Here is a 17,868-nt window from a genome sequence, read left to right as displayed (position 1 = left end):
CTCTGGTCTCAGGCTTTGACCCTCCTCCATCTGGCCCAGTCACCTCTGACAGAAAGCCTTCCTGGATTTCCCTCACACACACACACCCACAAATCCACAGTTCTCACCGTATTTTAACAAGTCTCACCTTAAACTGAAACTGTAGCCTGGGTCTATAATCATCCTTTTTGTGGAGCATAGCTTAGAGCCAGACAAAGAAGTCTTCAGGGAAGATCTGGGGACAGATCTTTCCCAAACTGGTACCTGGTCTGACCTCCTCCCTCTGCAGTGTGAGAAAAGCTGCAGCAGGGGGCTGGGAGGGAGGCTTCACCCTGAGCAAACACCCGAACATAGGAACTAGGGGTGTAAAGCGCCCACTGTGCGTTAGGTGTACTTTGTGGGTGCTACCAAGATTAACAGCCAGGTGCAAACCAATTCATGCTCACTTCACAGACACTGAGGCTTGGAAAGGTGGGGTAACTTGCCCAAGACTGAACAGCCAGTTTGTACAACCTGAATTTGAACCTGGTAAAGTCTGGCCTCCGAGTCCTGGCCTAGCCCTGAGACTATAGGCCTCCCTACCTTCAAGGTGGATTTCATTAGCCAAAATTAGGGAAAGGGGGCAGGTAAAGGCCGTCCTTCCTTGATTACCATTTCCACCCCTGCAGAAGAGACTCTATTGCCTCCCCAAGCCACACCAAAGCTGGGTGGAATGGGGAAGCCATTCCTCACATCCCGGCAGAAGTGTGGAGCTATGGCGTGCTGTCTCCAGAGGGTAGAGCTTGCCCTCCAAATCCCACACTTGGAGCCTGAGCCAGGTAGGAGCAGAAGACCCACTTCCTCACGATTTGCTTCCTTATAGTGACTGACTTCTGCAAGTAAGCCAAGCCACCAGCAAGAGCACACAACCTGCCGGCCAGCAGGTGACTTGGGAGCTCAGTGGGAATCTCCCTCTGAGAACCGTGAGGCTTCACAGCTGCAAAGAGGAAGGGGCTTCCTATGGGTCCCTCCTCCTCTGGTGTCTGTAAGGAGTGACCAGGCATACTGTCCCTCAGGGTTGACTCAAGGACAGGCAAGAAGGTGAACCAGCGGGACTCAATCCTGGCAAAATCATAGGCAGGTATCTCCAACCTTCTGCAGACTCCAAACTAGCATTTTTATTCTTCATTCGCCATCCACCCACCCATCCACCCATCCATCTATCCATCCACCCACCCACCCACCCATCCACCCATCCACCCATCCACCCACCCACCCATCCATCCACCCATCCATCCATCTATCCACCCACCCACCCATCCACCCATCCATCCATCCACCCATCCATCCATCCACCCATCCACCCATCTATCCATCCATCCACCCACCCATCTATCCACCCACCCACCTACCCACCCACCCATCCACCCATCCACCCACCCACCCATCCATCCATCCATTCATCCACCCATCCATCCACCCATCCACCCACCCACCCACCCACCCATCCATCCATCCATCCATTCATCCACCCATCCACCCATCCATCCATCCACCCATCCACCCATCCACCCATCCACCCATCCATCCATCCACCCATCCACCCATCCACCCATCCACCCATCCATCCATCCACCCATCCATCCATCCATCCATCCGGGTGGATAGTGAGCACCTACTGTGGGCACAGGGAGGGACTCTGGTGAGCAATGCAGGCCCACCCCTGAGAACTTCAAGCAAGACAGGAAGACATCTGAATGTGATTGGGTGGGCCCGATGAGTGGAGGGAAGAGGAGCCCCGCAAACCTGAGGGACAACGCATGGTTAGGAGTCTGACCTGAGCCTGGGTCAGGTTGGCATAGTTCCACTGAGCTGGAGGGCAGTCCACACAAAGGACATAGCCTTGCAAAGCTGACAGTAAGCTCAGAGTGGTGCTCCATGAGCACCCACCCACTATTCATGGCACCAAAGCAGGCTGCTCCCTCACAGAAGCTGCGGAAGTCCAACCCTCAGTACATGGTAAGCACTCAAGTGCTGGGTGGTGAAGGTGGCAGGCTCCCAACAATGAGGTATTAGGAAAATAGGCATAAGCAAAGAGTGGTAAACTCAAGAGTCCTGAAGCAGGACTCTACTCAACTTCTGGTACCCAACCCAGGCAGGTAATAGACTAGCCAGGACCTCTCTCCAGACAGAGATGCTCGGTACTCTGTGTATGCCAGGAAGCTAGGTCCTCTGAGTTGGGAAGAAGGGAGAACAGACTGGCAGCTAAGGACTACATGTCTAAGGACTCCACTCTAGTCACTCCACAGAACACAAACCTGTGCCCATCACAACTAGGTCCCGCTGTTGAACCTGTTAACCCATGCTCTCTCTCTTTTTTTTTTTTTTCCCAAGACAGGGTTTCTCTGTGTAGCTCTGGCTGTCCTATAACTTACTCTGTAAACGAAATTGGTCTTAAACTCACAGAGATCCACCTCCCTCTGCCTCCCGAGTGCTGGGATTAAAGGCTTGCACCACCATCACCGGGTGGGCTCATGCATTTCAACATTGTAGCTTTTACTCTATAACTAGTATCCTTATTCCTGAGGTGGGGGTAGTAGGTACCGAGGCATGGTCCAAGTAGCAGAGGCTGGCTTCGAATTTTGTATATAGTTGAGGATGACCTTGAACTTCAGAGTCTCCTATATCTACCTCCAGAATGCTGAGGTTACAAGCCTGTGCCACTGTGCCCAGTTTAGGTGGTGCTGGGACTTGAACTCAGAACCTTGCACATGCTAGACAAGCACTCTACCAACTGAGCTATATTCCTAGCCCAAGGATAGAGCATTATTATCCTCTACACTCCTTACCCTGCTGCTCCACCATCACACCCTCTTACTGACAGAGGAGCCCACAAGGCTTTTACCATTTCCAGTATTTTTTCTTACTCTCTGGTGCTCTATGCGAATCCCCTCTGTGGGCTTCTGGGGATCCACAGCTATATCCAGAAGGGGCTTCATGGGCCGTCCAGAGGCCCCACTTCCCATGGCACCTCCAGGATGGTGGCCAGGCAGAGAGGAGCGACATGCCATTAAGACATCAGCTGTTGAGAACCGGACTAAATGACTGATAGAAATGCATCCAATCCCCTTTAAAGAGGAAGTAACTGAAGCACAGAATGACTTAAGAGTCGGACTCTGTGATTCCTCGGCTCCTCTCTACCCCAGCCCTTGTCCCTGCAGAGTTTCTAGCACACAGTAGGTCTGCACATCAAGGACAACAAAAACCAAAGCTACAGGTCCCTCCAGATGGGCACGCGGAGTCTCTACCTTGCTTCATTTTAGAGTAATGGCCTCATCTGTACGCCACCAGTCTGGAAATCACCTGTGAAATATATTTCTCCCGGCACCAGCTCAGGAACCATGTAAATCACTCGATTTAATGGCCTCTGGGATTGTTCCCTGCCACCCACTTCCCAGAAGCTCTGTGCTAGGAAACTGGGGCTGTGGGGCAGCAGGCCGGCTGGCCCCAGACATATGGTCTGGCTTCCTAAGGCATTCTAAGCACTGGGAGGCACTGCCCAAGGGGGTAACAGTATCTAAGAGCAAGAAAAGAGAAACAGATAAGCCTGCCAGGGGGGTTCAGCAGCTGGGGCTGGAGCCAGATACAAGGCACACCTCTCTCAGATTCTACCCTTGTTTGCTGTCTGGCCCCCGAAACAATGGCTTATCTTCCGTGGAAGGTGGGTCCATGTGACTTTCCAACTGAGGAGGGTTCAGGGCCACTGGAATGGCCAGAGACAATTGGTGGCCTGGAGTATGATGTACCCACATTTCCTGGTTATTCCATGATGCACGGGCCATTCAGGGGTATCACCTGTTCAGCTACACTCACATGTCTTCATCACTGTCCATCTTCCCCACACACCGTGAGCTCCTGAGACAGGGACCCAGTTAGCTCAACACAGTGAAGGTGTGGGGAGTGGGCTTCAATAGTGAAGGCAGTTGGGGGCGGGTCTAGAAAGATAAGCAGCCCGTGAAGTGTTCAACAGGGCAGGTGGGGTTTGGGCAAGCATCTCTGGAGAACAGGATGGAGGGAGCTGGGCAACCTTTTCAAGAGGCCAGGACATCCCCCTAGGGAATGTGTAGGGATTTGGGAACAGCGTGGCCTCTTACCATGGTGAGGGAAACTCCCCAGAGCCAGTCCACCAGCCCCCTCACCCTCGCCAAGCAGACCGGGTATTTACTTTGCTATCTCTCCCCCAGGCCACAGTTCTCCACCTTGGTTAACCTGGAAGGCTCTAGTTCTGGTCTGGGGATGAGGCTCAGTTGGCAGGGTGTTTGTCTAGCATGTATGAAGCCCTGGGTTTGGTCCCCAGTATCACAAAAGCCTGGTGTCATGGTACATGCATGCAATCCCAGCACTTGGATCTGGAAGCCGGAGAATCTAAAGGTCATTCTTAGCTACATAGTGAATCTGAAGTCTGAAGCCAGCCTGGGCTACCTCGTCTCTAGATAAATAAACAAATAAAAAATGGAAATGCTGAGGCCCTACCTCCACATTAAATGCTGCAGTCCTATGGGTCTCTGGCCCCCTTTTCACCCTCAGGGAAGCCACTGCGACATTGCTGGAAGACAGGGACACAAACTGTACTCCACAGCAGCCGAAAGAGGCCCACAGGAGACCCCATCCCAAACCACGGGTATGCCTGCTTTAGCTTCCATAGACATGACCCGTTTGGCCCTGGGACCACCTGTGCAGATCATGAGCCACCTGCTCTGCAAACATTTATTGAGCACTTGAGAGGCACGATCCAGGAGCTGTAGATGGTGGCCCTGGGCACAGTCCTGATGGACACATGTGGGAAGAAGGGGGTAGTGAATATCCTAGAATGTCCATGACCCTCACGGGGAGATATGGGAGGCTTCAGAGGACAATGACTCCTCACCAAGCACTAAGAAGCAAGCAAACACTGGCTGGACGACAGGTGGGTTTGCTTGAGGCTGACTGAACCCTCTGAAGCCCTCTTCTCAACTGTCCCCATCTTCGTAGTAGGTGGAAGGCAGTATCTGGTACCCCAGTGGGCAGAGATCCTCTCCGGTGCTACCCCCAGACAGTGGGTACCAATGAACACCAGCTTATGATGCCGACATGAACGACAGATATACAGATGGGGTGACAGAGGAGTATCTTCACCAGTTGCAGGGTTATTGCTCTGAAAGGGCCTGGATATGATGAGGCCCCTGAGGCTCGGAGAGGGGAGACAGGGGGTTTGTGCAGACTCTCACGGTCAGCTGGGCAGAGCTGAGGCTAAAGTGGGACAGGAGGGCTCTGGAGAAAGGGGCAGAGGGGATTCCTGAGATGCTCATGCCCAAGTCCTTGGTGTTTCTGGGCCTTCCTGACTAATAAACAATTGGATGCGCTGCCTTGCTCGCTGCAAGCCTCCCCGCCTGCCTGATGCTGGCTGCACCCGGGGCGGAGGGACCACAGGAAGGTAGAGATGGAGGTGGGAAATAAGGAATGAGCCTTAACTGCTCTTCCCCTCTATTCCACACATGCACACTGGACACAATACCACCAACTTCCAGCAGGTGTCAGAAATAGGTGGGGATCACGGGAGGCCTGTAGTGGATAGAAGGGCTCTTGGCTGTGCCCAGGAGAGGTCATATCCTTCCCTTTCTGGACCCCAAGCAGCTCCAGAGGGCCATACCCTCATATGACAGATGGGGATTAATGACCAGAGGGGCACCACCCTAACCCAGGAGCTACAAAGAGCCCAGGGTGCCCAACTCAGACCAAGGACTGGTTCAATGAAGAGCCCAGAGAGAAATGGGAAGATAGGTACCAGATCATGGGAACATAACTGATTTAGAGTATGGATTTTATCATTCATCAGGAGAGCCAATCAAGGATACCCTGGGCTTCTCACAGTGCCCAGGCACAAATACAGTCCCATTATAGGCACAAGTATAGTCCTTTCTGAAACTGACCTTTCTCTAAGATGAGGAGGAAGTCTCACAGACAGTACCCAGTGAAGTCTGGGTCTTCCCCATGGCCATGGCCATGGGATACTTATAGTAGCCCATTAAGAGAGGCCAGCCGCTTGGCTCCACAGCAGCAGGATATGCCCCCTCTGCCAATGGCTTGATGATGTCCAGGAGCTTCCTGCTGCCCAGAACAGCTTGCCCTTGCCTTGACAGAGAAACAGAAGGGGTCTGAATGGCCTCCTCCAGGCCATGACTGGCCAACATCACCTTGCACAGCATATCATCTTGATGGGTTGGGGGGGTCTAGGCTATGCCTCAACTGCTAGAAAGCTCAAGCCCCATCTCTTAGCAGGACTCAGTTTCTCCACCTGTAGCCCATAGGAGTTAAACTGGACAAGCTAGCACACCAGTGTCACTGACCCACAGCTCTACTGTAGGGGAAGCAGAGCTGCTCTACTGGGCCCTCTCATTTCTGAGATGCCTCCATCTCCAGGGCTGCCCCAGGCCCAGAGAGAAAGCCCCCATGACAGCCCACCAAGGTTCTCATCAGAGAGGGTCAGTCCTTGCAGATGGCCATGTATGGTGAGACAACATGGATGTTACAGTGGTACCCCAAACATCCTGCGGTAGAGGCCTCCTGGAGCTACATGGTCAGTGTCTGAGTGCAGAATCGGAAACCTGATGTACGTACCACTTGCTATCTGTGAGACAACAGCATCGCTTGGCCTTACCGAGAGCTTCCTTTTCTCTTGTGTGTGAAAGAGGGTATGTGTGAACTGGCCTCGATGGACAGCATGTACGAAACACACTACCAGGGCCCAGCTCTCAGAAACTGATGTTGTGGGTCAAATAATCACTTTCTTGCTTTCTTGACTATGTCCCCCCCCGCCCTTTCCTCTCATTTCCCCCTCCTCTCTGCTTCCTTAGCTCCTACCTCCCCTCGTCTAGCCCTGTAGCAGCCACTGTCTCCCTACCGTCCATCAAGCCACCTTTCTTGCTAACAGAACCCAAGCCTGCAAAATCTCCACCTCCAGCCCCAAGGTGACCCCATCCTCAGCTCAAGGGTAAATCCTGATTAGCCTGAACCAATCACAATGCGCCTTCTCCGTTGCCAGCGATTGGCTTAGAGTGGGCATGTGACCCAGTGCTAGCCAATGAGGTGGAAGGGGAAGTAGGCTAGGGGCTTCTAGGCAAGGTTTCCTCTCCTCTTAAGGGAAACCTACGGGAACAATCTCCTGTTGTGTACATAAAGTCTGGGTCTGATATGATGCCTGGAGCTGTGGCAGCCATCTTGTTGTCGGTAGGGAAGTTGACCAAAATAGTCAGCCATACCCAAAATAAGGCCAGCCAGGCAGAACACAGCAGTAGACTCGGTTCTCACTGACAGCTTATACTTAGCAACCTCTGACTCCTTGTCAGAGGAGGAAAGGCCTAACCACGGGGGAAATCCTCATTCTGGGGTCGCCAAGGTGTACACAGGAGCAGCTTTGTTTCCTCATCTCCATAGCCAAACATGTCCCACAGACTCAGTGTCCAGGGCGGTGACAGCACAATCCCTCCTCCTCCACAGGCCCCATAAAGTAGCCCAGCACTGGCCCAGGTGTAGGATTATAAGGAGAGACACAGAGTGGAAGGAACAGAAGGGCATCCTTCAGGAAGGCTCCTCACGCCAGCACTGGAGCTCAGAAGACCAACCTGGTAGAGAAGTCTGGGTGAAGCCAGGAGTCAGGGAGTCTACATGGCTCTACCAGGCTGGAGAACAGGTATTCCCAGGGCCGGTGGCAGCCCAGGCAAAGATCTGAATTCCAGGCTGGAGTGTACGTCATAGCTAATTGCCATAAAGCGACGTGGAGGGGAGGGACGGGTCCCAGGGAAGAAGGGGAGCCCACCCAGCCCCGTGCTCACGGAGAAGACGGAGAAAGGTCCTTGGGTGAAGGCTCTGCGCGGAGGGCGGCGGTTCTGGCAGCGCCTTCACATTTCTAATAACTGAAGGTGGGGGCAGGGCCCGAGTGGGGCGCTTTGTTGTTTGTTTGTTGGAGCTGATGGCAGCACCGAGCCTGACCTTTAAGGCTTCAAATGCCGCATTTCAGGCAGCACCAGCGGGAGAACGCAGTTGCGGAAGGAAGCTATCAAGACTGAAATGCCACGTCAGGCTGGAAACTCGAGGCAGAGCGGGGGCTTCTACCTGTCTGAGGAGCACACCCATCCCTCAGTACCCACCCTCCTGCCTAGTGGTGAAGATGTCCTTCCCAAGGAGACCCAGAAAGCTTGGGTGACTCTGAAACGGCACAGGGGACACTGGTATCAAGGTCTGCCCCCACTCCCACCCCCAATCAGGAAGTGGAGTATCACACTACAAAGGCACTCTGCTTTAAGTTCACCCAAGCAGACCCCCAACTGCTCCCTCACCCCAGGCCACAGATATGGCTATTTAAGACAAATGATTTCATGTCCCAGTACACAGATGGCCGCATGGGAAATCACCTTGCAAGCTGCATGCACTGAGCCCTAGCCCACAACATAAATGTGGTGTCTGGAGGCTCACTTCCCTCTCCTTGGGCCTCTGTTTCCTTGCATGTGAGATCAGGACATGTGGCTCTCCTGGAGCTTCTGTGGCCGTGTCCCTCAGGAGTCCAGGAAGCACACAAGGCCCACAGTGCCCCACTGGTTTTTCCCAGGTTCCTTGACCCTTCAAAAACACTCCCTGCCCAACAGGCTCCTGAGCCTGTTGTGGGCGCCTCTGCCCCTTCTCAAAGTGCGCAGAACCCTAGGCCATCCTGCCTCCCAACACACAGACTTTGAAAATGCCAATAAAGTTAAACTTACGGTTCTCTCAGACATCAGGGCCTATACAGCCCCAAGGGCCAGTGCCGTAATGTGGGGTACTAGGACAGCCAATCTCATAAAGATCCAGCGCACAAAAATCATCCTTGACTCTTACTAGAGACACCGAATAGAGCACACAGGGTCAACAGGTCAGACGCTGAGTGGTGACCGCTGACTGCATGGGCATCTTGCATTGGGCAGGGACCCCAGAACCTGCTGCAGACGCTCCTTGTCCTTCACTGTGCAAACGAGAAGTGTGCAGAGAGGGAAACCCACCAGCCCAAGGTCACACAGCAGAAGTCTTCCAGTTTGCCTGACCTCCTCCATGTGACCCCTACAGACTTTCTCCACACCAGAGCTGTTTGCAAAGCCACTCTGCTTCCCGAAGTCCTCACAGAGCTCCTTAGAGTCCCAAGTCCTCCAGTGAATCTAGACACCACTCATTTGCAGAAATCCGAATTCCAAGGACACAGCCTCTGTGCGTTTCCTTCGCAGACTGTCATTCTGCCAGTTGGTAGCTGATCAAACTTTCTAGCTCAGTCTTAACTCAGGCTGTTCCTGACATAAGAGTTTGCAAAACATGGGTCTTCACAAGCAGGAGGCTTTGTTTCCCACTGCCAGCATTCGCCCACCAAGTTCTGGCATTCACATCAAAGGCAGGTACAGAAGGTGGATACTGCAAGCACATTCTGGCTGCAGAGATAAACTGTCATGTGCTTGCACTACACACACACACACACACATACACACACAGAGGCACATGAACACATGCCCATTTTTGAGTTCATATGTGCCTGTGTGCATATACCTGCACGGTGCATACAAACATGTATGCACATATACACCTACACATGTGCATACAAACACCATGCCAGCACAAATACGCCTAGGCACACACCTACTCACAGGCACACGAGTAGGTGTGAAAACAAGTATAATGTACATCCAATACATGTGCAAAGCCGTACATGAACACACAGGTGTAGACAATGCTACCCATATGCACTCAGGCCAAGGTAAGGGCCCAGTACAACAGGAAAAGCCCCAGAAACCATAACTGGGCCCAGGTACCTACAGGACCTGACTGAATACTGGATGCTATAGGTAAGGGGACAGGTGCACTCAGGCAGGCACAACTCTACTTGAGCATCCTTCTAGATCTAGGGCCTGGAAGTAGGTCTATCCCTCATGATCCATGCCGTCTTGACTCTAGGAGGTAGCACAGAGGCTTCCAAACCCAGAGAAGCCTAGTAAGTACCCAAGGTCATGAAGCTGCTGAGGGTGTGTGACACTCTCAGGGGCACACTAAGAGGGCACTGCTCAGAAAGGACTGGCCATCTATTGGGAAAGGAATGTACCATGGTGGAAGCAAGGAGCCTAGGGTCTAAGAGAACGGAAAGGAGAATGATGGGGTGGGGGGTCTCTTTCCCTGTTCCCTTTGTTTGATGGGGAGAGATAGTTAACAGCCAGTAGGAAAGATTTCCTCTTCTCCTCCTTCTCTGCTAAACAATTAGGCTAATCAGAGCCCAAAGTGGGTCAGTCAGAAGCCAAGAGGCTTCAAGGCACCCAAGGTACTAGGCCCAGACAACCTCATGCACACAGAGAGCAGGCAGGCTGGGGGTAGGTCCCGCCTCATCCCTGCTAGAACGGAGTGTAGAGAAGAGCTGGAAGGCAGATCCCCACACTTGTCTCCTTGGAGTGCTGGAATGTCCGAGTGGAAGATCTGAGAAGAGAGGAAACTGAGGCCCAGCGGGGAAGGAGCTCTGTCCAAGGTCACTGGAGAAGGCTGGGCTGGGTTTGCTCTTGACAGAGGCACCTCAACCCAAGTAAAGAGTCCTCTGTCCCCACACACAGCTGAGCAGGGTCTCCTAGTACACAAAACTACACTCTCACCAGGCTCAGTCACCAGTACCAGCAGGGGACAAAGAGAATCAGACAAGACCAGATAGGAAGCATGTGGGGCCATGGGGAACAGCAGGACCAGGACAGAGGGACAGGATCAGTGGTGGGGACAACCACATGAACCGCCTGAGTCTCACAGGGGCAGGGCAGGACCTGTCTGTATAAAGTCACACTCAATCTGTGTGCATCCAAAGGACAGAACTCTTGATTCCTTAAGGACGTCCCAAGAAACCTGTAGGGACTGCAGAAGCCTTTACAGGCATTTCAATCTCAGTGGTCATCTGTACTGACACTTTCCATACCCCTGAGGCCCTTAGTGACACTAACGCAGAAGGCTCTTTAGGTTCCAGAGGACGAGAGAAAAAGGGAAGGTAAAAAAATAAATTTAAAAAGAAAAAAAAAAGAAGAAGAAAGAGCACAAACCACACATACACTTCCCTTTGGGAATACGATTATTGATTCTGTAGCTTCTTGTTTAGACAGTGGGCACCAGGAAAAATAAACCTGACATGAAGGGAATCTCCTCAGCAAGTTGCAGGCTTGTGTCTGTGATAGGAAACTCCTCACCATCACCTTGGGGACTTCAGGCACCAGTGCCCCTCCCAGGCCTAGGTCCAATCACCGGAAGACACAGATCAAAGGTTCCCAGGCAATTCTGGAATGAGTTGGGGGCTGGAAATGAGAAAGGACCTTTCTCAGAAAGAGACCATTCCCATCCTATAGACAATGCTACTCTGCAGGGCCCAGGACTACCAGCCTTGACTCCTAAACCTGCAGGCAATCTCTGAATATCAACAGGCCCTTAAGAACCTAGAGCCTTCTGCCCTAACCCCACATGGTCTCACGCACCTGGAAGGTCAGAGTCTTCTGAAATTCTACGGGCCTAGAAAAAATAGCTGAGAGGTTCCAACTTTATATACACATCAAAACCCAGGCTCTACCCCCACCTCTGACCTTTCTTTCTAGATTCATAATAGAATGTGGAAATGGAGTCGCCGCCCCCTCCCCACCACACACGCACTGATGCTCAGTGCCCTGCCCGGCAGGCTTTGCCATCCTTACAGCACCAGGACAAGGACAGATCTGAGTTGTGGGGACATTCTATGATGGCCAGTGCACACAGGAGGGGGACTGGCAGGGCAGCCTTGGCCAAGGATGGCCCCTCAGGCTTGCAGAAGACCCAAAGGAGAAAAGTGGGACAGAGCAGGTCACGGAGGGGGAGGGGCTGCCACCCACCTCCCCCGTCCTCAGCCTCTTCATTGTCTTCCTAAAGACCTGAGATTTGAGCTCCTCTCCCCACGTCCTGGAGCCCCGTCCAGATGTCCCCAGGCCCCTGGCAGGAAGGGTACATTTCTGACAGAACGATCCTCTCCCAGTCCTTATAGGAAATGTGGGCTTCGGGCAGGCCCTGCCATCTCTCTGGGTCTCAGTATCCCAGTCTGGGGGGAGGCCATGACAGGAGTGCTGAGGACAGGCTGGTAACAGAGGTGAACAACCCGTCATGGGCGGAGTGAGGGGAGTCCACCATCACCCCTGCCCCATCCTCCACCACTAATCACCAGCGATGGTTGGATGGGGGGCGGGTAAGCAGAGACAAGGAAGAAGTAGTGTGGGGCATGGTAGCCTATGACTTTAACCCCCGTGCTCGGAGCCATACTGGTCTACATAATGAGACCTTGTCTCAATAAATTTTAAAAAATAAATAATAATAATTATTTTTTTTTTAAAGAAAGCAGTTAACCCGGTGTGGGGGGCACTGTGAAATGACAGGCAGCCGAGGTCCCATAGCCATGGCTTGTGAACTTGATGCAGATATGAATAGTCACTGCCCTGATGCCCAGGAGAGCTGTTCCTGCCCACTGATGGCTGCCCTTCTCCCACTGATTTTCCCCAGTAGGCTCTTAAGATTATTCTTATTTCAGCAGGGGAAATCAAGGCAAGGTCGTTTCAAAAGAGAAGGTCAGGTCTAGAGACCAAAACGGAGCGTGCAAGGCTTCTTTGACACTCAGCATGCCTCCAAACCGTGTCCTCCAAGAAGCTGGCGGTGTCCACTGTAGACATTCGAGGTGCTGAGAGCTGCCAGCGTCTCCCCACACTCAGCAGACGGGAGAAGGCAACACTGGCCGCCGAAGGGCTCACTTGATTTACCTGTGACTCAGTTTCATTTTGGGGTCTCTCCCTGGGGACATGTGTGTGCTAGAAATCTGGAAGAAGACCAGCCCCTCAAACTATAAAGGTACCCATTTTAAAGCGGGCTTTCTTCCTTTCCAGGAGGTGAGCCTGACATATTTGGCCAGGAGGAGCAGTCTAATAAAAGTAGGGTGTAAGCCGGGCGGTGGTGGCACACGCCTTTAATCCCAGCACTTGGGAGGCAGAGCCAGGCAGATCTCTGTGAGTTCGAGGCCAGCCTGGGCTATAGAGCGAGATCCAGGACAGGCACCAAAACTACATGGAGAAACCCTGTCTCGAAAAACCAAAAAAAAAAAAAAAAAAAAGTAGGGTGTAGAGGGCACAGCAACCAAAGGTCTCCCTCAGATCCTCAGCACAGCAGAGGTGCAGGCACCTGGCTGTGCCGCATTCTACCGACAGCAGTAGCAGGCCTGGAAGCCTCACCCCTCCCTCCTGCAAAAGCTGCGCAGGTTGTTGGAAAGAGGGGGGGACCCGCACATGTAATGTTGCCTCCCACCAATAGGGAGAGCCACAGAGAGGTAGAGACCCGCTCTGAGGCCCAGACAGACACGCGTCACCCACCATTAACCACAGCTAGACTGACGCACGCCCTACCATGAGCACTGCTCCCCATTTGTCCACTCAGAAGAGAAGCACCTATGGACTCTAACGGACATTAATTTGTTGGGGGTACAAACCCCTCAGGGCCCCTCACTGCTCCTCACCCATGCCGGAGAAGGAAGGCACCAAACCTACCCATCACTAGGGCAGTGCTGGGTTACGAGGTGCAGGCAGGCAGGTGGTTCCGCTGGGCACTCCATACAGGACTTAACCAGCACTCCACTGAGCAGGGGAGAGTGAAGCCCAGGGACACCACAGAACAGGTACAGGGACCCAACAGAGAGGACAGGAAGGCAGGCAGGCCAGGGTGGGCACAGACTGATGACAGGATAAATAAGGAGGTGAGGAGAGAGAGAGAGAGAGAGAGAGAGAGAGAGAGAGAGAGAGAGAGAGAGAGAGCGAGCCAAAGCTGGAGTGTGGGGGCAACAAAGAGGGACAGAAAATACATCAAGGCTGTTAGCAGCAATGACTGATTCTCGGCCAGCAGCACTGGCTGGCCTGACCGCCGGGGTGGGCGTAAGTGGGAACAGAGGGAAGCAGGTAACAGGGAGTGTGTGCTGTTCTAGGACTCTATCCTCCACGACACGAGAGTATACACACACCCACGCATGACACACGTATCTGAAACCCCGATTCAGACCCGGGGGGGTGACAAAGGCCCCTCTTCCTAAAACCAGAGTCCCGTCCTCCCTCCCGCGGCAACTCCTCTGCCCTTTGCAGTCTAACGACTTGGTTCATTTCACCCGATGGCAGACGGCCACGCCACCAGCGCGATAACGGCCACCAGATCCTAAGCCCACATTTGATTAAAACCAAGCAGTTTGAGAAGCTGGGCCCCTTCCCACAGCTCCATACCCAGGAGGGTATTCTTAACCATTGAGGGCCCTCCCCACGGAGGGCTCGTTCCGTGTTACCCCAGTACCGTGGGGCTGAGAGTCCTACTTAGTGAGCGTCTTGAGGATCCACCTGTATCCGTGTCCTCCCAGGCTGGCCACTCTGAGATACCTCCCAGCCCTGAGCAGCCCCACACAGCCCTGTAGCCCCAGCGGCAGCCTCAGCCTTTTATGCCAGTTTAACAAAAGCCCTAAGTCAGAACCAGCGCAGTCACTGGGAGGGGTCCACAAGAGTCCCCTTCCTCCTCCAAGGATCAATAGCTATCTGCATCCACGGGACCAGGGCAGCTGAAGGGCGCTGCCTGTCATGGCAAATCTGCTTTGATGTCACACATTCGTCACCTCCCCCCAGACCCCAAAGCTCCACAGCCCCTGTTCCATCCCCTACTTTCATGTCCTAGTTATGGTTTGTAAGCCATGTCCCAAACCCTTGAATTAACTCCGACTACATCAATAAGAGACGGGTGTCCAGCTGGAAATGCGTGTAGTCACACCCTCCTCAGCATCTTCTGGCTGAGGACAGAGGGACAGGTGTGCACTCTGCTCAGGGTTTTACATCGTCCTAGGGGAGACTCAGGAAGGCCCAGCAGCCACTGCACGCTGCAGGGAAGGGGAGGGAGGTCAGAAGAGGTAGAAAGAAATGACTACTTAAACCTTCACTTGAGGAACAGGGAGACAGCTAGGAAAGGAAGAAAAAAAAAAACTGTGGCTTGGCTTTGAGGGAAAAAAGAACAATAAAAAATGCTTTTGCTCTTTTTAAACACTAGCTTCAATCCAGTTTCATGGCAGTAAATGAAAGACAATAACATAACCCACCAACCCTTGAAGTTCCCTGCATTCCCCCATCCACTCGTGAAAAATCCAGACAGCTGACAGAGGACACGTCCGGGCGGCACCTGTAATTTGCCAACTGATCACCCGCCTGAGCACAGCCAGGCTGTGTGAGGAGAGTGATGACAGCCGAGAGGACAGACAGACAGACAGACTGAGAGCAGTGCTTCATCCGAGTTTGGTTCTCCTTCATCTAGGAGAACCTACCAGCTGAAGTAGGCAGGTTCTGTGGCAGAACCAGGGGCTCCTACCCAAGGGCAGAACTGCTCTTATGACGCAGACTAGTCACTCTCTTTCCTGGGGCCAGACCCTTCCTCTCATGCCCAAACCTGGGCCAGGACACTCGTGAAGGAGCCCAGGGACAGGTGGCTCCTCAGAGCAGAGGACAGAACACAGAAGCACGGTGGTTGCCATGCCCCAAAGGGGTGTCTGGACACTGGCATATGGCTGGGGCATGGTGTCAAGAAACAGATGTTGTCCTAAAGGCCACATGCAGAATACCCACTCCCTATCTAGACACATCTGCCCGACTTTGCCAGCTCCTGGGGAAGGTGAGGAGGCTCGGATGGACCATAAGCACCAGCACAAGCTGGCAGAACCTGGAAATGCTATTACCCTGTTAGTAGCAGGGGCGACAGTGCCAGCATCAGGGCCAGGCAGGGGTCCTCCCCATCATTCACCTTCTGACCCAACCCCAGCACCTTCACCTCTTTATTGAGCTCTCCAGGGACGCCCTCTCAGGTGGGCGGCCAAGAACAGGTGACATTGTCCAGAGCAAGAAGGTGCTGGCAACCTCTGCATCCAGCAGCACCCCCCCCCACACACACACCAAAGGAAAAGGCCCAAGAAGACAGGTGTGGATGTCTGACCCCACGTCTGACTCTAAAGCGCTAGGTTCCCATCAGGGATAGAACACAGGGCAGATGCGTGGCTCCAAGACTACCGGGCAGGGGTCTCTGGCCATTCTCTCAACCAACCCCAAGATCCTCTATGACCAGGACAACGGCAGGAGTATCAGCTAACAGACTCGAACCCCCGCCCCATCCCTGGGCTTTAAGATTTTTTTTGCTCTGTCCCGTTGGGGGTGGGGGCGGTCTATGGGAAGCAGGGGCACCGCAAGGAAGTTTCGCGACGCAGCCAGAAGCTCCGGGACCCTGGCTGCCAGCCCACGGGGGTTTGTAGCCGCCACCCTCAGTTGCAGCATGCCACGGGACCCAGAGCCCCCGCCCTGACACCCGGCGCGACGAGGGGCAGACGCTGGCTGAGGGGCGCAGGGGAGCGCGGGGCTCCGCGGGGTCCCGCGGCTGGCCGAGGCCACTTACGTGTGCTGCTGGGGGAAGCTGTAGGCAGAGGCGCCGGGGGCGGTGAGCAGCGGTAAAAGCAGCAGTGGCGGCAGCAATAGCAGGAGCGGGCGTGCGGGCCCGGACGCTGGGCCCCGGGGGTCAGGGAAGGGCCGGGGGCCACGGCCGGGCCAGGGGTGCGCGGTCCGCACCGGGCCGGGCCAAGAAGCGCCGCAGGTCCGAGCCGGCACCGCCATGTTTCCATTCAAGATGCGGCGCCGCGGGGAGGGAGGGGGGGGACGGCGGCGGCGGCGGGATGGAGGGGGGGGGGGCGCGGGCGGCGGGCTGCAGGAGGCAAGCCGGCCTCTTCTCCTCCTCCTTCTCCGCGCGGGGCCTCCGGGGCTGCACTGGCCGCAGCGCCTCTGCGGGGCTGCGCGCAACGATCTCCCCGCCGCGCTGGCTCCAAGCGCTTTGAGCGCCTGGCCCGGGACCTGCGCTCAAATAGCGGCCGCCGCCAACCTGCCGGCGCCGCCCTCCCCTGTCGCTCCCTCCCTCCCTCCCTCCCTTCCTCCCTCCCTCCCTCCCTCCTTCTCTCTCCTCGGCCGGCCCGCCTCCGCGCGCCCCCGCCGCGGCCACGCGCCCGCCTGTGCCCGCGCGCCCCTCGTCCCCGTTCACCCCCGAGCCTGCCCTACTGGCTCGTGCAACCCGGGCTCGAGCGACTCCTGCATCCCAGCCGCTGTCCGAGCGCCCAGTGTACGTCCCCGTCTCCCCATCCAACCCCCCAGTTCAGACCCGCTAACAACCCTCTGCCCTGTGAGTGGGAACTGTCTTAGGCAGTGGCACATACGACTCTTCTGGGGCTCGACCTTCAACAGGCTTAAGGCCTGGAGTCACAGGTTTAATGGTGGAATGGCAGGCTTCTGCAGACTAGAGAGGAGGGTGGCAGTGGAGTGCTGTCCCACCCACAGTAGCTCAAGCTACCTCAAGATTTCTTCCTGCGGGGAATTGGGGGGGGGGGGGCTTGCACTTCCAGACCTTGGTAGAAAAAGAAAAAAAAAAAAGGATTTTGGTTCTTCTAGTTCCTTGGAAGGGAGTTTGGGTGGCAGGATAGCTCTGCTCTTGCTCTGCTCTACTTTACCGCCAAGGCAATGTGTGCAGGGGAGCCCAAACCTCGGCGTGTGCAGGGGAGCCCAAACTTCGGCTCTCTGGACTTGCACAGCCTCTGGTCAGACTAGTGAGAGCCAGGGAGCTCACCCCAGCACGATCCATTCATTTCCGTCCTAGTGATCCCTGGCACTTTCCTGCTGTAGTTACAAGGATAAGGTTTGTGTAACCTTCAGTTTCTCAGCTTGTGGGTCACCTTCTCAGAGTCTGCCTTTTTCTTAGGAATACTCTCTAGGTCCTCGGTGTCATTTCCGGGAT

At 54.4% G+C, this 17,868-nt stretch overlaps 1 protein-coding gene across 6 annotated transcripts in view; it reads right to left on the bottom strand.

The window, feature by feature from the left end:
* The window catches only part of Cacna2d2 (calcium voltage-gated channel auxiliary subunit alpha2delta 2), a 135,949-nt gene extending 119,246 nt beyond the window's left edge, over positions 1–16,703 (bottom strand). For all 6 annotated transcript variants that reach the window (XM_059268570.1, XM_059268573.1, XM_059268569.1 and 3 more), the window contains exon 1: positions 16,489–16,703. In XM_059268570.1, coding sequence (XP_059124553.1) covers positions 16,489–16,703 — 215 coding nt within the window. The remainder of the gene's footprint in view (positions 1–16,488) is intronic.
* Between the last annotated feature and the right edge of the window lie 1,165 nt (positions 16,704–17,868).

Source organism: Peromyscus eremicus, chromosome 7, assembly GCF_949786415.1.
Source record: "Peromyscus eremicus chromosome 7, PerEre_H2_v1, whole genome shotgun sequence".
Lineage (NCBI taxonomy): Eukaryota > Metazoa > Chordata > Mammalia > Rodentia > Cricetidae > Peromyscus > Peromyscus eremicus.
This window is presented reverse-complemented; position numbering and strand designations above follow the sequence as displayed.